A 27,642-nucleotide genomic window follows, 5' to 3' on the forward strand; every position below is an offset into this window, starting at 1 on the left:
AGGGTAGCTCACGCCTGTAATCCCAGCACTTTGGGAAGCCAAGGCGGGCGGATCACGAGGTGAAACCCCGTCTCTACTAAAAATACTCAGAAAAAAATTAGCCGGGCGTGGTGGTGAGCGCCTGTAGTCCCAGCTACTTGGGAGGCTGAGGCAGGAGAACGGTGTGAACCCGGGAGGCGGAGCTTGTGGTGAGCCGAGATCGCGCCACTGCACTCCAGTCTGGACGACAGAGTGAGACTATGTCTCAAAAAAAGAAACAAAAGAACGTGGCTGGGTGCAGTGGCTCACGCCTGTAATCCCAGCACTTTGGAAGGCCGAGGCGGGCGGATCACGAAGTCAGGAGATCGAGACCATCCTCGCTAACACGGTGAAACTCCATCTCTACTAAAAATACAGAAAAATTTGCTGGGCGTGGTGGTGGGCGCCTGTAGTCCCAGCTACTCAGGAGGCTGAGCCAGGAGAATGGCGTGAACCCGGGAAGCGGAGCTTGCAGTGAGCCGAGATCGCGCCACTGCACTCCAGCCTGGGCGACAGAGCGAGACTCTGTCTCAAAAAAAAAAAGAAAAAAAAAAAATCGTACTCAGCTCAAGGCTGCACAGTACAGGCTGCCTAAGGACTAGTAAGCTATTTACTGTGCAGCTCAGCATCATAAGGGATGTGCCCCATCCCTTCTGATGGCGGAATGCTTTGAGAGAAACCGTGCTACGTGTGACTTATTCTTGTCTATCTGTTGCAGAGCTCAGTCTGCCAGACACTAGTTTGTGTTAAGAGAAGACCGTCTTTAGAAAAGCACTAATTGATGGAAGTCAGATACCACAATTGCAACCAACATGTAAAGCCTTATTTGTATCTTCAGATGTTTCATTCGGGTTCACTCACTTTGGGGTGCCTGGATTTAGGTGTTGCGGAGATAGGAACGCATGCTGAAAGCTGTGTTTGAGCTGCACTTGCCCCTTGTTTGCCACTTCTCCAGCAGTGACTGTGCTCACTGGCCAGGAGTCCTGTGAAGTGTCCATCCCCATAAAAGTGAACCCATTCACTTGGGCGCCCAGGGAGCTTGTGAGGAGCAACAGCGGGGATATCATTCGCTCTTCTTCATCTCGGACGAATTTTCTTCCTAGGAAGGCCAACAAATGCAACATATGTTTCAATCTGTGTGTGCTGAAATAACTGTTACCAGAAAGCACTTCTATATATTTACATACATGTATAGTTATATTGATTATGTATACTGATATGTAGATATATATTTATATTGAGAGATATATATTTATGTTGATATATATTTATATTGAGAGAGATATATATTGATATATGATTTTTTTTTTTTTTTTTTTTAGGCAGGGCCTTGCTCTTATTTCCCAGGCCAGAGTGTAGTAGTGTCATCATAGCTCACTGCAACCTCGAACTCCTAGGCTTAAGCTGTCTTCCCACCTCAGCCTCCCAAGTTGCTGGGATTACAGGCGTGCCTCACTACACCCAGCTATTTTTAAAATTTTTTGTACAGATGGAGTCTCACCACGTTGCTCAGGCTGGTCTCGAACTCCTGAGCTCAAGTGATCTTTCCTGCCATGGCCTCCCAAAGTGCTGGGATTATAGGCATGAACCACTGTGTTTGGCGCATACTTTTTAAAAAGCTGATAATAATGGCATCTTATCCTATAAGTACTTTTTAACATGTGTGTGTGATGAACAACCCTTGGTATACATAAAGGACAACTTTTAATTTCCGAAGTGAAAGTAATATTTTTTATGAAGTAATATTTTTTGGGGGGGTGGGGGGAGACAGGGCCTTGTACTGTCACCCATGCTGGAGTGCAGTGGCAGGATCAGCCTTGAACTTCTGGACTCAAGTGATCCTCCTGCTTGTGCCCCCCAAGTACCTGGGACTGCAGGCATGCACCACCACATCCAGTTAATTTTTGCATTTTTTGTAGAGTCTGTGTCTCATTATATTGCCCAGACTAGTCTTGAACTCCTGGGCTCAAGTGATCCTCCTGCCATGGCCTCTCAAAGTGCTGGGATTACAGGCATGAGCCATCATGCCGAGCTTTAAATTTTTTTTTTTTGTTGTTCTGTGAATCTCAAAATCTTTGGAAATGTTATCTCATTTTATAATTTGTGTTGGTTTCCTTCAAATAATGAAAATGACCCAAAGATGCACTAAAACACCTTTCCAGACTCTCTGACAGGCCATGATGAAGGGCTGTGGTGTGAAGTTCTTGTCTTTTCTTGTTTCTGTTGGTGTGGTGAGCAGGCCTTCTTGCCTTGGGCTGGCCGATGACCATGGGAAGTTGGTTTTGTTTTGTTTTGACTTCGTTCTTGTGCCTAGGCTGTGGAGCCTGGCCGATCATGCCTTGATCGCCCGCTGTAACATGGAGGAGGCAGTTCGCAGTGTAGCTTTCAGCCCCGACGGATCTCAGCTGGCCCTGGGCATGAAGGACGGCTCTTTCATTGTTCTCCGAGTCAGGCACGTACTGATGTTGAAATGGTATTTAGAAATGCTCTTGTGTTTAAATGTTACAATTTTCCTGGTTAATACATGCCAGGACCTTAGGAAAAATCCATTTACCCATTCAAGTAGGAATACTGTAGATCTATGATTCCCTGTCTGTAATTCCAAAGTCCTAACACTCTGAAAATACAAAATTATTTGATAATTTGGCAGCATAGTCTAACCCAGCAAACTGATGTGTGGTTGCTTATAATCTAGTACTCTCTTAGTAGAAATAATCATGCATCATGTGACTTGCTGCAAAGTTACTGTGTTTAATACAGATTGCTGCCCCAGCCCCCAGTGGGGATGTTACATGATATATTGTATATGAATCTTTCTAAAATCTAATGAATAATGAATTCCCAAGCACATCTAATTCCAAGGGTTTCAGATAAAAGACTGTGGGCTTTGTAGTAAGCCAAGAAAACAGGAAGAAAGAGTAAAGCAGCATCCAGCAGCACCAGATGTTTAGAGGTGAGCTTTAGTAAAAGATTTCTTCTACCTGTAATTGATATTAAAATGGAATATTTCCTATTTACTAACATCCTATATAATTTTTACTGGAAAAAATTATGACCCACCCTTGTAATTCCTCTGAATGCATTTGTTGTTCTCTGGACTCGCATGCTTTGTAATTACAGAAAAGAAATACAGCTGTAAATTAAATATTGCCCGCTTTGCACAGAGAATTCTCCATAGCTTTAATTGGAGAATGGTTTTAGCACAGTTTATTATACTACGTTCTCACTACCAGATTTCTTTTTTGATGGACTTCTCAAGCCTCCTAACACAAACACACACATATTTCCAGGCACTTATTTTATGACATTATAGTACACTATAATGCTATTAATAAATGATAGCAGGTATGAGGGACTGTTATGTAGAATGGTTATTTGGAATTCTTTATACATTCAGTTTTTTTGGAGTTGATGAAGCCATCTTTACTGGCTCCGGGGACCTGCTAGTCGTCATAATCCTACTCACGGTTGTAGGAAAAAAACAACCCCAATGTGCTTTCAAATGTGAGCAGAAATTCTTAAAAGAATCTGGTCAGAAACAAAACAAAATATTCCAGTGACTCACTGTATTCATGACTGAAATGTTTTAAATGATTACATCACAATTTAACATTTAAAAAGGTAATTTTCTTCAGCTGCTTTTTTGACTTGCTCTTTTTGTGACAAGTATCAAGCTTAACAGTCACTAGTTTCTTAAAGTATAAAAAAGATGATTTGTTTATGTTAACCTTGATATATTCTACCTTTCTCCATGGCGTATTTTTAAAACAATTTGACAAACCCCAACTTTTGAAACAAAAATTTTAGGGAAAAATAATATGTAGTTAAACATGAAAGCAAATATGTATTTCTTTTATAAACTTTAACAATTGATACATAATACACATATTTTCAGGGTACATGTAATTGCATACATTCATATAGTTTGTGAAGATCAGATGAATGTAATTGGGCTATCCATCCCCTTAAATATTTTTTTCTTTATGCTAGAGACATTTGAATTATTTTCTCTAATTTGGAAATATATGATAGATTATTATAACCTATAGTTACTCCACTGATGTATCAAATGCTAGCTCTTACTTCTTCTGTCAAACTGTGATTTGTACCCATTAATCAACCTCTCTTCATCACAAATATGCACTTTATTAAATTTTTTGTTTTTACTTTGGGAGCCCAAAATATCATTTAAACAGTTTGTTATTCTCCTAAAATGCTATAAATCTTAAATAATACCATTTTATACATTTCCTCAAAAGTTAATCCTTTAATTCCTGCAGGTTTGGTTCTCTTTCAACACACTTCTTTTTCTGACACATATATTTTAAAACTTGGATTTTCTACTTGTGGATTTGCTGCTTATCATTTTGCTTTTTATTCTTACAGAGATATGACAGAAGTAGTTCACATCAAAGATCGAAAAGAAGTCATTCATGAAATGAAATTTTCTCCAGATGGTTCTTACCTTGCAGTGGGATCCAATGATGGCCCAGTAGATGTCTATGCTGTTGCCCAGAGGTATAAGAAAATTGGAGAATGCAGCAAGTCCCTTAGTTTCATCACGCACATTGACTGGTCCTTGGATAGTAAATACTTACAAACTAATGATGGTGCAGGAGAACGATTGTTCTACAAAATGCCATGTAAGTCATGTGGAGGCCTTGGATGTTTCTGAAAAAGCAAAATTTTGAACCAGGTGAAGGAAATGCAGGACAAGTGTCATGGCTGTTTTTGAATTTGTAAAGCAGGTTTTCTGGTTTTTGCTGGAAAGCCCCCCCACCTCAGGGCAAGGAATGTTTTCTGTCACAAGATCACAAATCACAAACACTCAAAGGAAAGGTTGATGAGTTAGAACATGTTAAACTAAAAATTAGTGAACAATAAGGGAGACCATGAATGAAATTTAAAGACAAGGCATAGACTAGGCATAAATTCTTGCCATTGTTATAATGGACAAAAGATATATATCTAGAATATACAAAGAATGCCTAAGGATAAGGGCAAGGGGGAAAAAAAACTAGAAAAATGGGCAAATCTCAAATAAGCAATAAACAACTAGGAATCAGGGAAATGATAATTAAAACAACAGTAAAGTACCATTTTATGCTATTTAGATTGGCAAAAGTCTGATGGCGAGAAGAGGGGAAATGAAACCACGTATACTGCTGGTGAGAACATGCACCAAGGCATGTGCACAAGGATGTTTGTTATAGCAGTGTTTGTAATAGCCAAAAATGAGACACAATGCCTAAATGTTGATCAGCATGAGGAGAGTTAAATTAAATGTGGTGTAGTCACATAATGGAATACTTCAAAGAACTTGAAAAAATTAAACTAGAGCTACTTGCATCAGTACGGATATATCTCAAAAATATGCTGAGCAGACAAAAGAAAGTTGTAGAATGACATATAGACTGTATGGTCATTTATATAAACTTTTAGCACATGAAAAAATTCTGTGTTGTTAATGACCATATACATATGTAGTAAATGTTTTAACAATGCGTGGGAATGACAGACACCTCATTCAGGGTGTTGGTTACCCTGAGAAGCAGAGATGATCTTGGAAAGAATAACCCAGTGGGGCCAGGCATGGTGGCTCATGCCTATAATCCTAGCACTTTTGGAGGCTGTGGTGGGTGGATCACTTGAGATCAGGAGTTCGAAACTAACCTGGCCAACATGGTGAAACCCCATCTCTGCTAAAAGTACAAAAAAATTAGCCAGGCATGGTGGCGGGCATCTGTAATTCCAGCTACTTGGGAGGCTAAGGCAGCAGAATTGCTTGAACCCAGGAGGTGGAGGTTGCAGCGAGCTGAGATTGCACCACTGCACTCTAGCCTGAGCGACAGAGCGAGACTCCATCTCTAAATAAATAAATTAATTAATTAATTAATTAATTTAGAAAAATAGCCCAATGGATTTTAACTCTGAAACATTTTCTTTAAAATTCTACTGTGATAAAGACATAATGTTAAGATGTTTTGAAGCTGTGTGGTACAACACTTGTTACACTATAGTAGTCTGTATAATTTTCTGTATGCTTTAAGTATTTCATAAATTTTTAAAATAGAGAAAATCTGAAACAATTGTAGAACCAACTTTCAAGTATTTGGATGTTCGTGACCTGTTTAGTTCATTAACCAAGTCTTTTGCTTTATCTGTTATTTCTTCTTTCTTCCTGTTCTTTGCCCATTTCATTGTTCATTAATATGTACCTAAAAAGTTGAATAAATGGTGATAATGCAAAATAATCATAATGCTTCTGTCAGTGCCTTGAACACACAGTTCTGTAGCAGGGTTAGAAATGAATGAAAATGAACTGGAGGTGTCATCCATGGGTTTCAGCTTGTCAGGCAATAATACTCCCATCGTAACACAGATACCCAGGGATAGTCGGCTACATTATCATTAGGAAAACTGGTTTCTGCCAGAATAGAAAAGAACAGTCCATTGAAACTTTACAAGGAATGGCCCTGGGAGAATTAGAAACTCTGAGATCAGCTTAGAACTCCAACACAACATTTCAAGATTTAAGTCTTCAAAGATTTGAGGATCATAGTCCTTATTTACTTTGATTGTTTTAGTCCGGATCTGGGTTCTTCATAATTCGAATCTCTTATTGGTTATTTGGTGAAATGTGCCCACTGGGATTTTTTAAATGCTATTTTTGTGACCCTACCATAACTTTTATAAGAGATTCATCTGACTTACATAATACTCATTTACTAACATTTAGTTTGTATAATACCAAAATAAATGTCATAAATAAGACTCTGCCTTATCAAATTCTTCAGGGCACCATTGCTGAGGTATGTATTTCTTTGTTTTTCTTTGCTTGATATTACTTTTTTATATATTTTTTGTATGTGAAAAAATATTAAACACATGTTTATCATTTGCAATAAAAAAATACCATCCTGTTCAGGGGTGGTATCATAATTTACTTCATCACTCTCCTATTATTGGGTATTTGAGCTTATTTCTAGTTTCTTTGTTGGTCCAGTTGTTGGAATTCCAAATGCTTTGGTACTGGTGGAATTTCCTCTCCTGAGTTACTTCCTAGGACTGTATTCTCCAAGGCAAGAACACTAGGTCAAAGACTGTGTTCCAACTACAAACATTTTTATTTTGTTGTCTCTTTAATGAACTTTTATGTAATGCTGTGTTACAGTCCAGAATTTTAAGGTGCCAGTTTGATAATGCGCCAGTGTTATATAACGGCATTTATTCTCACTGATTCTTTATTTTGAAAATATTTATTTTGAGAGAGAAATTAGGTAATATGCTTAATTGTTTTGATTTTGAGTTTTAAAATTGTGTGTAGCTAGACACTTCCCCAAATGTATGTTTGTTTCCTCCTTTGCGTGCTCTCTGGGGAACATCCCTGACCTGCCATGGTGGGAACTGGGTACTGGGCCATCCGCATTTGGGAATATACCCAGCACAATGGTTGGGATTATTTTCCCCAGTGAATTACATTTTATTTCATCATAATCTTGTAGATTTTCAGTGTCTAGTACTTATAAATTTAAATAATATTCACTAATTTTTTTCATTAATCTACTGAGCCTGAATTTTTAAAACATCACTTCTGAGCATCCTTAAATTATGAAAAATAGAAGCTCAGGATGAACTTTGGCTAAGTTTTTAAAACCTGGCAAAGCATTGGTGACTAAACATGATAATACATGGTAAAAGTCTTCCCATTAATAATACAAAGCATAATACCATCTGTATCTAGGTAATTAAGTCATTGTTAGTAGCTTGAGACATTACATTTAGTATGATAATCATTTTCTTTTTAAATTTTTTCATATATTCGTATGTTATGGGTACATGTGAAATATTGTGACATGCATAGAATGTGTAGCGATCAGGTCAGGATATTTAGGGATGCATCACCTGAATGTTTCATCATTTTCTTTTTATGTCTGAGTTTTGAGTACGGGCTTTCTTTAAACCATGCAAAAAAGAAAAAATCACAAATGGGATAAAGAGATTAGAATATGTAGTTTTCTTTATCTACAAACTTTTTTTTAAAGTTTCAGATCTTTATAAAAAATGAATAAATTAGAATAAGCTTTTTATTTAAATGTAATGTTAATATTGATTATTTTCAGCGGGGAAGTCTTTAACAAGTAAAGAAGAAATTAAAGGAATTCCTTGGGCTTCCTGGACATGTGTGAAAGGCCCTGAAGTGAGTGGAATTTGGCCCAAATACACTGAGGTTACTGACATCAACTCAGTGGATGCGAATTACAACAGCTCAGTGTTGGTGTCTGGAGATGATTTTGGACTTGTTAAATTGTTTAGATTTCCTTGTCTCAAGAGAGGTAAGGCCAAAAGAGATGTTTCATTTCATAAAGATTTACTCTAAATTGAATATAGCACAATTAAGGCTGATCTTCCTGGTGTCTATTCCAGTACACTGTTTATTTTATCTTGTATATTCATATTTACTCTCTTTTTTTATTTTTTTTATTTTTTTTATTTTTGAGACGGAGTCTTGCTCTGTTGCCCAGGCTGGAGTGCAGTGGCACGATCTTGACTCACTGAAACCTCTGCCTTCTGGGTTCACGCCATTCTCCTGCCTCAGCTTCCCGAGTAGCTGGGACTATAGGCGCTTGCCACTACACCCAGCTAATTTTTTGTATTCTTTAGTAGAGTCGGGGTTTCACTGTGTTAGCCAGGATGGTCTCGATCTCCTGACCTGGTAATCTGCCCATCTCAGCCTCCCGAAGTGCTGGGATTACAGGCATGAGCCACCACGCCCAGCCCATATTTACTCTTAAATAATTTTAAATAGATTGTGTTGTTGATGTCTTCTACTTTTGACATCCTAAAATATGCAGTTTTGCAAATTTAAGTCAGAATTTGCTAATAGAGTTCTTACCATATTGCGATTTGTAAGCCTTGTTTCACGTTTCAAACAAGTGATATTTATGTAAATATTCATAGTTTATATATAGTCCATTAAAATGTTGTAACTAAAATTCTTTTATGATTCAGAGCTATTGTGCTTATACATGGAAAAGCAAAGGAAATCCTTTCAGACATAATTAAAATCTGACCATGGTTGTTGTGGTGATAATAGTTTATGAACCTCTCGTCATAGCAGTAATTTTGCAAAGTAGGTTTACATAACTGGTGAAATTTTTGAGAGAAGTTTGATTCAAAACAACCCTCTTTTGCCCTCGTGTTTTGTTGTTGTTTTGTTTTGTTAAAATTGTTTGACTTCAATTATGTGGCACGCTCAAGCTTTGTAGAAGGTGATGAATTAACCATGTAATGACCTCTTCTTCCTTTGCAAGTTTAGGCAAAGCCATATTCAGGCTCTTCTGAGACTCCTCAACTGTGCCTGAAAATCTGATCTTAGAAAAGTAATCAACAGGGACATGCTACTGCCTGAAAACTCTTTCACTTGAACAATTTTTAGATTAAGCACGGAAAGGGATTGAAAAATGCAATCAAAGTCATTTTCAGCTAACTGGCAGCTTTGAAGCAGTGACAGTTATGGTACAAATGGAACATAAAATGCATAGCAAGACACCATTGCTGAAACATCACAAAATGACCATCCGTTTAAAATGCACAAGGCACAGAATTACCTCAACATGCGCAGTTCATACTCTTCTTTTTCCCCACAAGAGCCCTTTGAGTAACAGGGCATAGCTTGTTAGATTGAGTCGTATACTTGCAAGGGGTAAGTTAGGCCTCTAAGAAATTATCTGGGAATTCAGAATTGAGAGGAAACAACATTGGGGTCAGTGGCAACACTACTGGCCTCCAGTGTCAGAACTTGAGAATAAACATAACTCAATGAGAATTGATATTCTATATATCCCAAGTCTTGTAAGGTGTGCTTGGGTCTGGAAAATAGCAATGGAAATGTGGATCTGTTATTAGAACAGAAAGGGTGTATTGTGTTAGTCTATTCTTACATTGCTGTAAAAAAGTACCTGAGACTTGGTAATTTATAAAGAAAAGAGGTTTAATTGGCTCACGGTTCTGTAGGTTGTACAGGAAGCATGATGCTGGCATTTGCTTGGCATCTGGGGGCGCCTCAGGAAACTTACCATCACAGCAGAAGGTGAGGGGGAGAAGGCACATCATATGGCCAGAGCAGGAGCAAGAGGGAGCTAGAGGAGGGTGCCCCATGCTTTTAAACAACCAGATCCCATGAAAATTTGTTCACTGTTATGAGGACAGCACCAAGAGAATGATGCTAACCCATTCATGAGAAATTCACCCCCATAATCCAGTTACCTTATACCAGGCCCCACCTCCCATTCTGGGGATTGCAGTTCAACATGAGTTTTGAACAAGGACACATATCCAAACTATGTTAGAGAGGGTGAGTAGTGTTGTCAAAATGAGTCACCATTGCATAAAAAACAACTCTTTGGATAATGGCACACAGAGGGCATCTGCATGAATGAGGAGAGATGGACAGCCAGATAACAGTGGGTGAGAGTAGCAAAACTCACCTCCGCAACCCACAAACGTATGCATGTCGTCATAGCAAATGGATTTGTGTTTCACTTTTCATGACACATGGCTTATAAATTTTATAATTTGCCTCTGAGACATTCAGGCTTTTGTGTCCTTTTTGTGCCAAAACTAGTGAGGAAGTGAATAAAAGAGAGGGAATTGTTGATGGGACTAATTGCAGTTGGTGGGATGTATCTGTCTATAATTTAGGTGACAAGTGACAAGTATTCCCCGTATGTTTTGAACCTGTAAACAGCCAGATATGAGCAGGTGCTGATGACCATGAGCAGTTGTGGGAAACGACCAAACATTATTGTTTTCCATTGTGATTTTTAAAAATTCCCAACCAACTTAATTTGACTTGTTTGCAATTATGTGTGTTTAATATTCAGTTGCACAGTAATTAGGCATAAGTGTTCTGCAGTTAATGAAAATGACTGCTACTGGTGTTATGTTTACATAGCCAAACCAATTTGTTTTTCTTATTTTGACAGTTTTCACACCTTAAAATAGGATCAATACTGACAGCTTTCTCTGATACCACTTAGACTATATCCTGTTTGACCATCACCACACAGACCCTGAAATGATGTAAAATCCAAGGCCTTGCTCAATGACATTTGCCATGTCCTAATAGCCTTGGTACTCACCCCTACTCCAAGGGGAGACTCAGAGGCTCTCTGTGTTCTACTTGGTGCACCCGTTGCATTCCTCCTTTGCATTATACCTCAGCAACCCATGAAAGTATCTGTGTCCTCATAGCAAATGGACTTGTGTTGTACATTTTATGACATATGGCTTATAGACATAGAGGTGGCTTGCACAGCCACCTCCCATGATGAGTGTCCTGAATGTTAAGACTTCAGTTGTGGAAATCTTGGATCTTGGATCTTGGACGGGCCAGTGCTGGCCTTCCATATGTCATGGATAAGCTCGATGCAGTGCAGGGACAGGAAGGCCACTACTAGAAATCAGAGTCGTCTTCTAAGTGCAGTGAAAAACTATGGACAGTTTTACGTGGAGTGATATAACCAATCTAAGTTTTTGAGACTGTTTTGATACTTTGTGGAACGGTTAGGAAAAGGGAGATTTCAAGTAGAGAAGTTATTGCAAGAGTCCAGGTAGGAGATGATGTGGCTTGGACAAAGGTATTAGGAAGAGATGCAGAGAGGTGGTCAGGCTTAGGAAACAGTTTCAAGGCAGAGGTGAGGGTCTTACAGATGGATTGGATATGAAAATAGAGGAAAAGAAAGTAATCAAGGATGACTTCTAAGTTTCAGACTTGAGCATTGGGGTGAGTGGTGGCAGCATTTACAGAGCTGGGAAAATGAGAAAAAAGATGTTTGTCTCTGGGAGTGCACATAAGGGGAAGGGAAACGTCTCGGTCTGTTTTCCCTGTTGTAAGTTAGGGGTCCATGCTGGGCATCCAGGTGGACATGGCACAGAGCTGTCAGTGCTCCAGGGAGACTTCAGGACTGGAGATGAGCACTTGGCAGTCAAATTGACAGCACTTTAAAGCCACAAGGGAGGAGGTTGATAGAGAAGAGATGAGAGCTGAGGCCTGAGCCCTCCTGTGGTGCAGAGGACAAAGGGAGGTCTGGTGGAGTCATTCAGTGTCCCAAGGAAAGCCTTTTCATTTATTCAAGAAGTGTTTGTTAAATGCTGTTCTAGGGGATGGAGATAGGCCAGTGAGGAAAACAAGCACAAATCCCTGCCCTCATGGAACTTTTGTTCTACTGAAGGTCCACAGTTAATATGCAAGAAAATATAAACATAATTTGATTGTGAGAAATGCTATGAAGAAAAAGAAAGCAAACAGTGGGAGCAGAGAATGCTGGAGTTGGGCAGTGTAGTGTTCTAAATAAGTTGGTCAAAGAGGGCCTTGCTCTTATGGTTTTATTTGACTTAGAACCTGAAGGAGAATGAAGGATCCAGCCGTTCAGATACCTAGGGAGAGAGCACTTCAGACAGAGGAAATGGCAAAGGCCTAGAAGCAGAGAATACCTAGCATGTTTGGGGAATAGCAAAGAGACCAGTGTGCCCGGAGCAGAGTGAGTGAGGGGGAGAGAGGGCAGAAAGAAAAGATCACAGAGATAAGGCCTAAGTATTAATGACACTAATGCTTTTGCAGATTCTAGTTCCAGACTACAAAGGCTATACTGATTATCTATTGCTGCATAACCAGTTATCCTCCAAACTTAAAAGTGTAAATGCACAAACACTTATTATATCATGGTTTCTGGGAGTCAAGGATTCCCAAGAAGCACAACTGGGTGATTCCAATTCAGGGTCTCTCGTGAGGTTGCAGTCATGTGAAGGCTAGACCAAGGCCAGAGGATTCACTTCTTCCAAGATGGCTCACTCATGTGGCTCTTGGCAGGAGGCCTCAGTTCCTGCTACGTGAGCCTCTCCATAGATTGCTCCAGTGTGCTTATGACGTGGCATATAGAGATCCAAGAGAGATAGCAAGGAAGAATCTGCAGTACCTTTTATAACTTCCTCTTAGATGCTACCTTCACTTTTGCCATATTCTGTTGATTTTGCATCAGAGAATTTGTGGACATATTTTTAAATCTCTACAAAGAGATAGGCTAATTGATCTGTGAGGAAGGTATAAAGATCAAGGAAGCAAAGAAGAGGCCAACACGTTAAGATCTAGAGAGAGATGGGAAGAGTATACCCTGCTCCCCAATTACTCAATCAATCATCAGCCAACATTTCCAAGTGACCTTAATCGGAGTCAGTTTGACTTTATTACCAAACTGATTTCGGTAACTCTTTCAAGTAGGCAAGTTTGCTTTTGAGACCCAATGCTTCCTTTGCCTTCTGCAACAGAATTCCCCTAATTTTTCTCAGAGCCCCTAGTATAATGGGGCTTACCTGGTCAGAGCATGCTCTCAAAAAATGTATGAGCATGACATGTAGCAGTAATTTTCACCTTCTTACAAATCATTGCCTCTCCAGTAGACATTTGAAATTTAAACATGTGATAGTTGAACAGATGGCCTCCCCCAACCCTGATAAAAGGGATTTCATTTGAGAAACTGTAAGAAATAGAATGTTTTTGAAGAGAAGTTGGGGTGTTTGACCTCCTGAAATCTCCTGTGGACTTTGGGGTTCTAGGCTTCCTTGTAAGATGGACCCTGCTTATTACTCGAGTGCCTTGATGCTGCTGTGTACTGAGCATATGCTGAAGGCTTTACTACTGTAGTTCAACCACAAATATCACTTCAAATAGCTTTTTCTATTGCACTCACTACCTGGGGTTAGTGTTCACTGAGTAAAGCAACCAATTTAAGGAGGGAAAAATGATTCTTGAAACTCTGTATCTACATGACTCTAAACAGTAATTTTATTTCCATAGAATTATTTTGTTTCCCTGTTGCAAAGGATTGCCTGTTTTATCTTGTATTTAAATAAGAATGTGTAAGATGTTTGTTCTCTATCATTTATTTTCAGAATCCGTGAAGCAGTAGGCATTATTTGGAACAGGTTCAGATGTGTCTTTAGCCACAGGGCTTAAATTTTAAGACCTATTTTTAGCTTACTGCATATTGGAATAATTGAGATACCTTTTGAAGCATTTGCTTATTTGTTACAATATGTAAGACAACTTCATTTTCAGATACATTTAAAGATTTTACTCCTTAACATGAACAGGAGAGGGGTTGTTTTAAACTAATGAACTCTTCCTTTTTCGTAACTAATCCTCTCAAAAAATATTCTTTCAGGAGCCAAATTTAGAAAGTATGTGGGTCATTCTGCACATGTCACAAATGTCCGCTGGTCCCATGACTTTCAGTGGGTGTTGAGCACAGGAGGGGCTGATCACTCAGTTTTCCAGTGGAGGTTTATTCCAGAAGGTGTCAGCAACGGCATGCTGGAAACTGCACCCCAAGGTAAACCCAGCAGTAATTTCTTAACATCATTTTATTTTTCAATAAGCATTTCAAAGAATGATCTAATATGTATCCTATAGGTAAGGAGTTTAAGCAATTTTGGAAAATTGATTTCTGTCATCTTAAAATTTTAAGAAAAGAAAAAACTTTAAAGATTAATATGGGTCAGTTGGATAATTTTCTTTGAAGGATGTTGCTATACCAAATGCAAGTTGAGCAGGACGTCAGCAACGTGACATCTGCAGTGTCAGAATAGGAAGCTCCTGATGCTCCCTCCACTCATGGACACCAAATACACATTGATTTGCAGGTCAGTTCCCTCTGAGAGAAAGTCATACAAGTTGAGAAACTCCTACCCACCAGGCAACTGAGAAAACATCCACAGCGGGTAGGTAGGAAAAGCTGAGCACTGCTTCATGAAATCAGGACAGGAATCCCCACCACCTAACCTCTCCCGTGGGGAGAAGGGTTTGGACCTCACACATAGTGCCCTAACTCTAGGTTCCCCATGGATTGGCTCTTAATTCACCAAGTCTGGGAGTGGAGAGCTTTAGACATTTGGGAGTCTCTAGACCATCGGAAAGAAGCCTCGGTTTGACACAAGTGCTCAAACCTTCCAGGGCCTTCATCCGCTGGAGCAGTTCTGACAAGGGGCTTAAAAAACGCAGCCCAGTTTCTACCTAGAAGGGGTTTATGACACATTTCTGGAGGCTACTTGGCAGCCTGGGTTCTAACCAATATGCAACAGGGAGTTAGAGGGGGAGACACACATTAGGCCAGCTGGCAGCCTAAGAAACAGGCTGTTACCTCTGAGCCTCCTCCCATGACTCATCCCAGCAATAACTCCAGGTCTAATAATATCCTCTGGAAGGAGTTTGTCCACACATTGAGCTCCCCAACTTTTATAGCTTCCACTCGAGGAACCGCATCCTAAACCTCCCACTTCTGGGAGCAGAGGGGACGAAGTATATGAGTGTCTATCTAGACCGTAGAGAAAAGTGGCAGTTTTATATGGACTTGTAGGCACTTCCAGTGGCTTCTTCCCTTAGGAGCAGTGACGAGAAGGTGCTCTAAGAATGCAGCTCCTCATTTCTCCCCAGATGGGGTTTATGCCATGCGTTGAACGCCCAACTTTTACAGCTATCTCCCAGAGGACTCCATCCTAAACCTCTTAGCTCTGGGAGCAGAAGGGACTAGGAATATTCTAGTCTTCCTATATCACAGAACAAAGATGTGGTCTTAAATGGGTTTACAAACACTTCCAGGAGCTACATCCCCTTGGAGCAGTGCAGAAAAAAGTTGGTAATGTGCAACTCCCATTTTTTTGTCCAGAAGGGGCTTACAGCACACACTTCCAATGCTACTTGATGACCTGCCATCTAATGACTTCCATCAGGGAGCTAACAGGGCAAACATGTAATAGCCTTCCAGCAGCCAGAGCTCAGCACATGAGCCTTTGCTCTGGCTCACCCCAGTGATAAATCTAAGCCTACCCGTACTTCCTGGAAAAAGTTTGGTCAGATACCAAGTGCCACACCTTCTATAGCTCCCACCTGTCTCCTTAATGAACTAGCTCTGGAAATTGACAGGGCTTTGCATTCCTGAGTGGACTTAAACCACAGAAAATGAAGAGGTAGAGGCACAATGCGCCCACTTCAGGAGTTATCTCCCCAGGACTGGAGGATACAGCCTAAATGTGAGTGCAGGCATTTGTCACAGATTCTCTACCTGGCTTAGTGCAGAAAAAGTGAGCGGTAAAGGACTGTGCTCAGCTTCACTGTGAAGACAGAAGGAATTGAAACACATAGCCCACCCTCCAACCCTTCTAGCTACATATCAAGACAGTCTGATGTGTTCCACCTTTACAGTCTTGTGGTACCAACAGGACATGGCACATCTTAAGCTCTAGGGGCCGCCAAAACAGACAGTAGTCTGGACAAACACACAGATTTGAGAGGCACCTTAAAAACCATTGGCCAGTCAGACTGGTGAGATCCTTCTCCTATACAAGGCCAGTCTGATGAGATAGGGAGAGGTAGTATGGTTTTTTTTAATCTAATTCACTGAAACCAACACACAGCATCAATGACAATGAAAAAATGAAATTCCTGATAAATGAACAAGACATCTCCAGAAAGCAACCTCAGTTAAGTAGAGATATGTGATTTTCCCAACAGGGAATTCAAAATAATAGTCATAAAGACCCTCACTGAGGTCAAGAGAGCAATATTAGAACAAATTGACAACTGTACAGATAGAAGGTGTTTTTTTAACAGTACTCAATGAATTTTGGTACTTTTAAAATACTTTCTCTGAGGGTCGGCTGGGTGCAGTGACTTATGACTGTAATCCCAGCACTTTGGGAGGCTGAGGCAGGTGGATCAGTTGAGGTCAGGAGTTTGAACACCAGCCTGGCCAACATGGTGAAACACCCCATCTCTACTAAAAATACAAAAATTAGTCGGGTGTGGTGGCACACGTCTGTAATCCCAGCTACAGGGGAGGCTGTGGCATGAGAATTGCTTGAACCCAGGAGGTGAAAGTTGCAGTGAGCCAAGATTGCACTACCGCACTCCAGCCTGGGTGACAGAACATGACTCCATCTCAAAAAAACTTTCTCCGAAGAGTACTGCAACTGAACTGAAAAATTCAATAGAGAGGTTCAACAGCAGACTAGATTAAGCAGAAGAAAGGAACAGTGAACTTAAAGACAGATTACTGGAAACCATCCAATCTGAGAAACAAAGAGAAAAAGAGTAAAGATAGCTTAGAGACGTATGGTGGTCCAACAACTTATGTATTACCAACATGCCAAAAAGAGAAGAGAGAGAAATGGGCAGAAAACATGTTCAAAGAAATAACAGCAGGAAAAATCCCATACCTAGGAAAGAAAATAAGCCAAATCTAGGAAGCACTAAAGGACACCAAGTAAGATGAATCCAAAAAGATGCACCCCCAAGAAACATCTTAAATTATCAAAAGATAAAGGCAGAGCTTTGGAAGTAGTAAGGGAAAAGAGAATCATCACGCATAAGGAAACCTCTATAAAACCATCAGCGGATTTCCCAAATGCAAGTTGAAGGTCTAAGGTTTACGTGAAGAATTAACCTTTGGGGATAACAGGAGAGGATACATTTCGGCTTCCTTAGGATAATTGTAACAGGTGGTGAGTCTGCTCAGTCAGGCTGCAGGGGGACAGGGTCACCTTTGAAATGGAAGTGGCCTTCAAAATGGGGCTTAAGGAATGGTTCACGGTTGGGGCCTATGTGTTCCAATTCAGTGGACATGTATGTAGTCTTTTCATTTATATCCACTCTTATGTCAGCAGGGATGAGCAGGTGGTAAAATGAAAAAATTATTTGGATAAATGTCGACAAGAGTTCTGTGGTGGTTTGGGCCATGACAATTACCAACACTTGGTGGGCATGGTTAAACGGCTAAAGAGGATCTGTGTTGAAGTAAACGGTTGGATTTATTTTTGCTCCAGCCTTTCCCTTTTTAAAACCTGCCCATTTTACAAAACAAAGCTTAAAACCCAGGTATCTACTATGTAATAGAAATGTGTAAATGACTAACCTGGGCAACATGGTGAAACCCTGTCCCTACAAATAAAATTTAAATATTAACTGGGCATGGTGGTATGCACCTCTGTAGTCCCAGCTGCCAGGAGACTGAGGTGGGAGGATTGCTTGAGCCCCGGAGGAGGAGGCTGTAGTGAGCTGAGACTGTGCCACTGCACCCCAGCCTGGGAGACAGACCCTGTCTCAGAAAAAGTGTAAATGAGTTTAGTCTGCCCGGTGAGTGGTGTGGGGAAGGAAGTTGGCCTAGTCTGTTAATGTTCCTGAAAGGAGTGAAGGGTGGGCTGAACTAAACCAAAAGATGAAAGAAAGATGTTTTAACAATTTATATTAAATCAAAACTATGGTATAGTTTTTATTCACTTTGCTGGGATAAAAGGAAAAACATTTTAGATAATTTCAAATGCTCAGAGTCTCAGAATTTTTGCTTGTTTCTTATGGGTTGTACCTCTGCAGAAGGTGGAACTGATTCCTACAGTGAAGAATCTGATTCAGATTTATCTGACGTGCCCGAATTGGACTCTGATATTGAGCAAGAAACTCAAATCAATTATGATCGCCAGGTCAGTAAGCAGGGAGCAATGAAAATTTGTAACCCTAGAAGGGGATCTCATTGGATTTGGACATAGCACTAAAAATCACTGGCACTTAGACAAAGAAAATTAAGGCAAAAACAAGAAAAGTAGTCTACTTTGTGCCTTTAAGTGCAGGTTAAACCCAAAGTTTCAAAACTGAACCCCTGGTATTTGGGCTCTTTGCCTCCCCAGCACCTAAAACTTTGAAATATTTTTTGGAAGAAAAATGTGCAAGTAAGCCATAGGTCTTTTTTCACTTTCTTAGCAGATTATGAAAGCATGTGTTTTCTTTACAAGGATGGATACCCTTGAGGCATGGTGGTTTGCATGTGAGCTTGTTAGCCCAGTTTTTCTATTAACTCCTGCAACCGTTTCCATTTAATCAAAGTAATTATCTACTTAAAAGCTCAAATAAAATGTGTATTAATCTCTCCAGTCAGAAATTACCTCTAGTAGGAAAGCTGATCAGTTGACTTCAATTTTTTTTTTTTGGAAGTTGACATTTTAGCGCTAAACAGTGAGTGTTAAAGCAATCCCTCAGAGGAATCTGAACACATACCACCTTGTTACGGCAATAACCATGGGGGTTCTCTTTTTCTTCCTTGTCACTTAACAAAGATATGCAAAGCAGATTCTGTACATGAATTGGAATCAATAAGACTTCAAATTTCAGATACATCAACTGTCAGTGTTGCCAATAGAGATTTAGGATATAGGCCTATGGCAGCTAACATGTATTGAAAGAAGTTAAGTAACTTGCCCATGTCCACTTTGCTTGTAGTATTAGGATAACAATGCTTATCTAGGCTTCTTTCCAAAGTGCACACTCTATGCACTACTTGGTTTGCTTCTATGTAAGCACTAAATTGAAATAGTTTTCAGCCCATAATTGTCACTCATTGATTCAGGGTTTGAAAAATTGTGTTCATAGCAAGACAGTCTAATGGTTTGGGTCAACCCCATGATGAAATCATCTTAACTGTGTATTGACACATTGTATTATGCAATATGACTACTAAAAAGACTTGAAAAGAGATTATTGTCTGTGGCCATACAACCCTGAACGTAGTCGATCTTGCCTGAAAGGGAATTATTAATGTGGAAATATTATGCAAACGCTAAACAATATTATACTCTGGTATCAGGAGACGATAAAATTTAAACACAATACAAAATTTAGGAAAAGAAATCTTTAATTGGGAAGTGTTTATTTAATAAAATGATGCCAATAGAAGAAAGAAAAGGGACCAGACACAGTGGCTCATTCCTGTAATGCCGATGCTTTGGGAGGACGAGGTGGGAGCATCACTTGAGGCCAGGAGCTTGAGACCAGCCTAGTTAACATGGTTTCTGTATCTATTTAAAAAAAAAAAAAAAAAAGTCTGGGTGTGTGCCTATAGTCCTAGCTACTCAGGAAGCTGAGATGGGAGGATTCCCTGAGCCCAGGAGTTTAAGGGCTACAGTGAGCCCTGATTACGCCACTGTACTCCAGTCTAGGCAATAGAACAAGACCCTGTCTCTAAGGAAAATAAATAAAAGAATGAAAAGATAGACTTAAAATTCATGCCTACAACTTAAACAGTTTGAATATCCTTAATGTGAAAATCTGAATTCTCCAAAATCCAAAACTTCGTAAGTACCAGTATGATGCTCAAAGGAAACGTGCATTGGAGCATTTTGTATTTTGATTTTGGATTTGGAATGCTCAACCATTAAGAATAATGCAAATATTCCAAGACCTGAAAAAAATCTGAAATCCGAAACACTTCTGATCCCAGACATTTCAAATAAGGAATACTCAGCCTGTATATTCTTCCTGACATTTCACTTTCCAGTGCTTACACCGATATGTGATTTCTATTCACAGTATTCCTGAGTTATTCCTGAACAGGGATTTTTAAACTCAATTTTACAGATGAGAATTTGAGGCCAACAGAGGTTATGAGACCTGTTTAAACAATAGAAATATCAAGACTAGAATTCATTGATCTAAAGTAAATCGTTGGTGAGCTGATGAAAGCATCATGAATTAAGATGAATAATTATCTTTAGATTCTGGAAACTTAATTAATTGCATCTATAGTAGACAAAACTAGTGAGATTTCTCCTGACTTTTACAAATAATTTTTGATCAAATCCTAAACAGGGACCTTATATTTTATGATTTTTTAAATAGTTTGATTAAATAAAAACTTGATGAAGATGAGAAATTATTACTAGATAGGATTTCATTCTCCACCTGTTAAATGGACATTTCTTGGTAGCAAAGTATAAATACACAGTAAACAACAGATTGGTTTTTTATGTGCATTTAAATGGTACAATCAGCAGCACATTTTAGGTCCCAAGTTAGACCAAGATTGATCTTTGCTCTATATCTCAGATCTGTTAAGATGCATGAAGCTATGAAGGGAATGTAATTCCAAAGAGGGATTTCAGGAGAAAATTGTCATGACTCATAAGGTCCACATTTTTCAAATTTCAGAGTCATTAAGAGATTTCTGGCCTTAGAAGAAATAAAACAAAATATTTATATTTTACTGATACTTAATTTCCTTTAAAATTTACTAATATATTTTCTAGACATTAAGAAAACAGTAACAAATCAAGAAAGACTAACTTAAAATCTCAATTACTTAAAAAATAGTTCATGTTACTTTTGTTCATTAGGAAAAAGTAATATTCAATCTCATGTCTTATGTTTCCAAAGACATTTTATTGAAGCAATTAAAGATTTTACAAGAATGCTAAGGTATTGATATTTTTGGAACCTCATGAAAGGCACCTCACCCAGATGTTTCTGTTGTACTTTAAGGTTTACAAAGAAGATCTACCTCAGCTAAAGCAACAAAGTAAAGAGAAAAACCACGTAGTGCCCTTCCTCAAACGAGAAAAGGCTCCTGAGGACAGCTTGAAACTCCAGTTCATACACGGGTGGGTGGCCTGTCACGGGCGCCCGTGCGTGTTCCTCTGTCTCTGCCTGGTTATCACCAATCTTAGCACCAGGCTTAAGGGATCCCCTCCCCTCAGTGTTGTCCTCCTCCTGGCTAGCTCTTCTCTGCAGTGTGTACTTAAACCTGTGGTTGCTATTTTAAGTGTGACTCTGTCCAGTTTCCTCGTCGATGTTCTGTGCCATCACAGTGTGATTGCCTCTAGATTTTTCAGACTTTATGTAATTCCATGACATAAAGGGTACTGCTGCTCATCGCTGCTGCACTTCTTTCTCATCACCATCTTCACTTCCTGTTTCTCCTTTCCCCTAATCCCCTGCTCTGTTTTGCTGGTTCCACCATAGGACAGTATTTCCTTCAAATATATTCTGCACATGTGCCCAAAATAATTTTGAATTTTATAAAATTATATGCACCCTTGCATATTTTAAGTAGACAACTAAAACTTTTTAATGTCAGTTTAAATGGTTGAGAAGATGCTGTCTATATTATGAATACATCAGTCCTTTAAATGGATGCAAAGGAACCTAAACGCCATAAATATTTGATTCTCACTATTATCAACTTAAAAAATACGTGAGGCCAGATACAGTGGCTCACACCTGTGATCTGAGCACTTTGGGAGGCTGTGGAGGTGGGATTGCTTGAGTCCAGGAGTCCGAGACCAGCCTGGGCAGCATGGTGAAATCTCATCTCTGCAAAAAGCTAGCCAGATGTGGTGGCGTGCACCTCTAGTCCCAGCTACCCAGGAGGGACGCTTGAGGTAGAGGAATCGCCTGAGTTGGGGAGGTCTAGGCTGCAGTGAGCCATGATCTTGCCAGTGCACTCCAGCCTGGGTAACAGTGAGGCCCTGTCTCAAAAGGGTAAAAAAAAAAATACATGAACAAGTCCTTCTGTAACAGGAAGAAATTTTACATCATTCATATTTCTACCTAAGCCCATGTTTCCATTCTAATTTTCCCATAAAATTTTACTCTAACATAATCTTTTTATGCTTGAAAGTCCTTTGTCACCATCCCTTCTGCAAGAAAAAAAAATTTCTGTGACCCTAAGACTCTAACTCAGCCCAATACAGTGTCCACTAGCCACACACAGCCACTGAGCACTTAAAATGTGGCTATTCTGAAAAAAGATGTTCTGCATGTGTAAAATGCACACCAATTTTGAAGACTTACTATGAAAAGAGGAATGTAAAATATCTCATAAGTTTTTATATTGATTACATGTTGACATAGTAATACCTTAAATGTGTTTTGGGTTTAAAATGTTACGAAATAAATTTTGTTTTCTCTTTTTCTAATGTGGCAACTAACAAATTTTTAATTACTTAGGAGGATCATGTTATTTTTCTGTTAGTGCTGCTCCATTAACAATTTATTTGAATTATAACTATTAGTAAAATCAACTAAGTCAACAGAAATATATTACTAATTATGACATATAATTATTAAGCACAGAAAAATTTTGTTGGAAATTATTTTAATATGGATTCATTTTCAATTGCAAGTTCTGTGCATTTATATTACTTATTGTTAGAATGTAACAAAGTTTAATATTGAGTCTATTCTCAGTTCTCATTCTTGTATAGATGTAAGCTCTGAGAAAGTTTATTCTCTTAAGTAGGTAAGAATGGAGGCCATTTTATAGCAATGTTATTCAATTCTTCAAACTCCTATGATAGGCCAAAAAAGTCATATTTGATTTTGATATATCACAAAATGTAATGATCTTTCAGCTGGTAATTCCATTAAGTGTCTGTACAATTTTGTTGAAAGCAAAGAATTGGAAATCACTTGATTTGCAGGATTCCTTAGCCAGTCGTTAGAGTTGTTTTCTTTCAACATCCATACTTGTGTTTTGAATTGTTCCTTTGTTTTGGTGCCCCTGGAAGGGTCTGTGTCCCAGAGTAATACCGCATGGTAGGATTCCAGATGGAGGAGAGGAATGGCTTCCTACAGTGGGCAGAAGGCATTTATGAGAGGGGAGATAGGAAAGGAGTACCTGCGTCTCATCACAGATGTGTTCTCAGATGATCATTTTTAAGAAAAAACACACACAATAGCTGAAGATCTGCAAACAGATTCTGTTATAATGTTCAGTGCCCATGTGCCTTTTTGAAAGTCATCTCATGCCCTCAAATGGCCAGATATCCTCATTTAAACATTGCTGTCCTATGTGACACCTGGGGTTCCACTTGTACTTGTTCACGTCAATATGTTAGCCTTGCCTCTGACGCCTCCTGCTCCATGCATTTGCTGTTTGTTCAACCACTGTGCATTTCTTGGACCTGTGCTTCAGTTATAGAGGCTACGACTGTAGAAACAATCTGTTCTACACACAAGCTGGAGAAGTAGTCTACCACATTGCTGCAGTTGCTGTCGTGTATAACCGGCAGCAGCACTCCCAGAGGCTGTACCTGGGGCACGATGATGACATTCTCAGCCTGACCATCCATCCAGTGAAGGACTATGTGGCTACTGGGCAGGTATATATCTCCTGTAAAACTAGGGCCTAGCCAAAAAGAGAATTAAATTTTTGAATTCAGTTTACATATTAGAAATTCAAGAAATACTGGGTAGAAATAAACATGAGATGGGAAGGTGAAGATTGAGTGAACACTGCATCATTCCATGATGATGGGTGAATCAACCAAAGCATTCTAGCACTATTGGGAGACCTCTGAGGAGTTCTTTCCCTGGAATGATGAGATCTATGAATGGGACCAGCTAAAACTAAAATAGTGAAAGTTTTGTCAAGGAGCAGTTTTATATACTTCCTCACTGTATGCCTAGGACTTAGTGTATCCTAGGTACTCAGTAAATATTTATTGAATGAAACATTTAAAAATACTATAACATCTAGAGTATAATTATATTTGTAAGACTTAAAACCATAAGACTTTTGACTAATTTATATTTTAGCCTTATGAAAACACCTTGAATTTTATCTGACCTTTTTTTGAAATGCCTAAACCTTAGATTGAGTCTATAATTGAAAAAGCTGCTAAAACAGGGACCCTCTACATTCATTTGGGGATGGAAAGAGAAAAATAATAGTTAATTTATTAAACAAAGACTTATTAAACTCAGATGTATTACCTTGCTGACAAAAGAGTAATATTTCAAAAGTATTTTTAGTTTTATCTTTTCCTCAAATGTATAGGTCATACTTTTGTTCAGTTTTTATCATGAGTGTTTAATTGCAGATAATACTTCAACTGGTATTAACTAAGTGGCAAATTCTAAGAAAACATTCTTGGTATAATGTCAAAGGTTAACATGAGACCAACCCTCTCCTGAGACTTGACATGCAGGTGGTAAAGCCTTTGGACAGGGTTCATAACCTGGGGTTCATGAAATTCATGAATGAAAATGAGAGCATGAGGGGAGTCAACCCCTTAAAAGGTATATTTGGGGGGGAAAAGGATCCATAACTTTTAAATTGTTTTTTAAAAGGGTTACAATCCTCCGAAGGGTAAGGACTGGCCATTGGTTTATACATGAATTTGCCGGCCCTCCAACTGAACGTTAAGAGACCTATTGTGTTAGTTGATGTTATAAGGTTTTCCAAGTAATTGATCATTGCTTTGCTTTTTCACTTGCCCTCATTTTTTGCCTATCTTATAAACAGAGGGTGCTTGATTCATGTGTATTTAATAGCCTCTTTTTTTAAGTAAAAGCCAGAGGTGATTTTTTTTACATAAACTCCCAAGAAGATACTGCACTCAATACTGTATTTGATGGAAGGTAAACTGGTGGCAAACAGTATTCCAGCAGCCACCTGCAGGAGACTGGGCCTCCACAGACCTCTGTAAGAGTGGCCTGGATGCTGCTGAATTATGCCTATGGCTTTATCTCCCATTTTTCCTTTTAAAGTCATCACACCTAGCAGATTTCCCACCCCCTACATATTACAAGTGAGGAAAACCACTTTACTATTACAATTTTCTTTGTTGTTGGGGATTAGTGTGATAGAAGCTTGTATCCCTGCAAAGATAATCCACCTTACTGAAAGATAGTTGTGCCATGAAAATGTTATTTCCCAGGGGGAGAAGCGGGGCCAGGCCTCCTCCAGGTGGGTAGCGTAATGGAGAATGGGTAAAATAACTCTGGATAGCATCATGACAATGTACAAGTGACTTCCTTGACTGAGAAGCAGAATCTTGTGTCGAGCTGGGAAGGCAGGAGAGGGAATGGTAGAAGTCATTGAGAAAAACAAGGCACAGTGGACATTTGAATTAGCCTTAAAGGCCCAGGCATCAGGTTAGGCTCTGCTGGAACTCTACCTGATTGCCAAGACAAGCCTCTTAGAGATACCGTGCCTCAGTTTCCTCATCTCAAAAATAGCTGAGTTGTACCAGATGGTTTCCTAGGGTCCTCCTACTCTCCAAATGGGTTTATCTTGGTTTCTGAGCAGTGTTGGACTGTAAGGAACAAAATCTTTGTTAGCATAACTTATTAGTAGTTAATAACAGTCATCCTGTTATTTAAGGTTGGAAGAGATGCTGCTATTCATGTGTGGGACACACAAACTCTAAAATGTCTGTCGCTATTGAAAGGACAACATCAGAGAGGAGTGTGTGCGCTTGATTTTTCAGGTAAGGCCCCGAGTCATTGACACATGGTTCTACATTGAGAGAGAGACACACACAGAGAGAGTGTGCGTTTACACGCGTGTGTGTATGTGTGTGTGTATTTAAACATGCTCCCACTTAGTTGTTCTTTTTGTATTGAAGTGCAAGCTCTTTGTATGCCAACTACCCACTCTTAGACTGGGAATCATACATGGGAATGCCTCATCGAAAAATGTGGCCTTTAGATTACACACCCCTTCCCATCTTCTTCATTTTCTCTCTCCCAAGTCATTACCCAGAGCTCACACTGTGTTCTGTATTTGCTTGAGCAATTTGAAATCCAGAGCAGCTGTTGCTGTTGACTTAGTCGCAAATGTCTGGCAGTGACTCAGAACATCAATTTCATCTCTCCAAATAAGTGGGAGCACATCACTTCTGATTGAAAATACAAAGTACTAGAGAGAAGGCTGCAAATTCTCTGCAGAGGGTCACTTTACAACATTGGTATTTTGGAAATAACTTTTATGTTGAAAAAATAGAACTGAAGTTTTCATCTTAATTTAAAATTTGAACACAGTATCATAAAAAATAACTGAAGAAAGTAAGTTCCTTTAGAGTGAGTTTTCTTTAAGCTAGCATTTGAGAATGAAGGCGTATCACAAAAAGTATTTCTACCCAGAAATTTTTAATAATCACAACTGTAGAAATTAGATCAATAGAAAAAGAATTCTGGACTTCCTACAGAAAGCTAATTTTATAATTTTTTTCTAAATTTTATTCAAGTGCTTAATAAGTATAACACATGTAATATTAAATTCCATGACTCCACAAGCCTGATCTCTCTTCCCTATCCCTTCCTCTCCCTGTTCAAGCCCTCATTCGCTCTCATCTATGCCATGGTAGTCATGCTGGTCTCTGATTCTATCCCACTTCCTCAGTCCATCCTACCCTCTTCTGGAGTCTCCCAAAAGCACAGTTACCATTGCCACCACATGGATTCCCCTTGGTTGACTGACTCAGTGTGGAGCCCTTGAGCCATCCATGGCCTTCCATGATCTGGCTTTAACCTTCCTTAACAGTATTTTTAACCCACCAGCCCTTAGTGCTCCTTCACGTCTCTCTAACTATGGAGGCTACATGTACTCTTGCCCTTCTTTTGCCTGTGTTCTTTGCTCATGCTGTTCTAACGTGTCTTTTCAAGTCCTCCCATCCTTTAAGGTCAAGCTGGAAGTTTTCTCTTCCAACTTTATGGGGAGAAATAACCTGTCCTTTTTTCTGCATCCCTTTTTTTCTGCGTCCCTTAGCCCTTTGTTGTCATTGCTCTTATGGCACCCATTGTTCTTGTGGCACTCCACGTGGCACGTAGTTATTTGTGTCAGCATCTCCCATGCATTTCACACACAGTAAACTACTTGGCAGCAAATCCCCTCTCTCTGCTCCCCACTGCACATGTCATACGGCTGTGCAGATAGAAGCTACTAAAAAAGTGTGAAGGACTAAATGAACAAATGAGGTTCTGCTTCATGCACTTCGTCTTGCCTTTCCCTATTACTG

At 39.4% G+C, this 27,642-nt stretch overlaps 1 protein-coding gene and 1 non-coding gene across 10 annotated transcripts in view; both read left to right on the plus strand.

Moving 5' to 3' along the window:
• Window positions 1–27,642, plus strand: part of EML6 (EMAP like 6) — a 255,703-nt gene that overhangs the window by 128,869 nt on the left and 99,192 nt on the right. For 7 of the 9 annotated variants that reach the window (XR_005243334.2, XR_012095287.1, XM_038006941.2 and 4 more), the window contains 8 exons: window positions 2,333–2,470; window positions 4,405–4,661; window positions 8,142–8,354; window positions 14,244–14,411; window positions 18,446–18,552; window positions 21,380–21,498; window positions 23,814–24,000; window positions 26,007–26,112. Coding sequence is in view for 7 of the 9 variants with exons in the window: in XM_038006941.2 (XP_037862869.1) it covers window positions 2,333–2,470; window positions 4,405–4,661; window positions 8,142–8,354; window positions 14,244–14,411; window positions 18,446–18,552; window positions 21,380–21,498; window positions 23,814–24,000; window positions 26,007–26,112 (1,295 nt within the window). In the remaining 2 variants the exon portion in view is untranslated. The remainder of the gene's footprint in view (window positions 1–2,332; window positions 2,471–4,404; window positions 4,662–8,141; window positions 8,355–14,243; window positions 14,412–18,445; window positions 18,553–21,379; window positions 21,499–23,813; window positions 24,001–26,006; window positions 26,113–27,642) is intronic. The other 2 variants (XM_073022983.1, XM_073022985.1) reach the window with 1 other exon arrangement.
• LOC119627417 (U7 small nuclear RNA) lies at window positions 4,733–4,794 on the plus strand. Its single transcript, XR_005243611.1, has one exon. It is a non-coding gene; the product is annotated as a U7 small nuclear RNA (small nuclear RNA).

The sequence above is a fragment of the Chlorocebus sabaeus genome, chromosome 14, assembly GCF_047675955.1.
Source record: "Chlorocebus sabaeus isolate Y175 chromosome 14, mChlSab1.0.hap1, whole genome shotgun sequence".
Taxonomy (NCBI): Eukaryota; Metazoa; Chordata; class Mammalia; order Primates; family Cercopithecidae; genus Chlorocebus; species Chlorocebus sabaeus.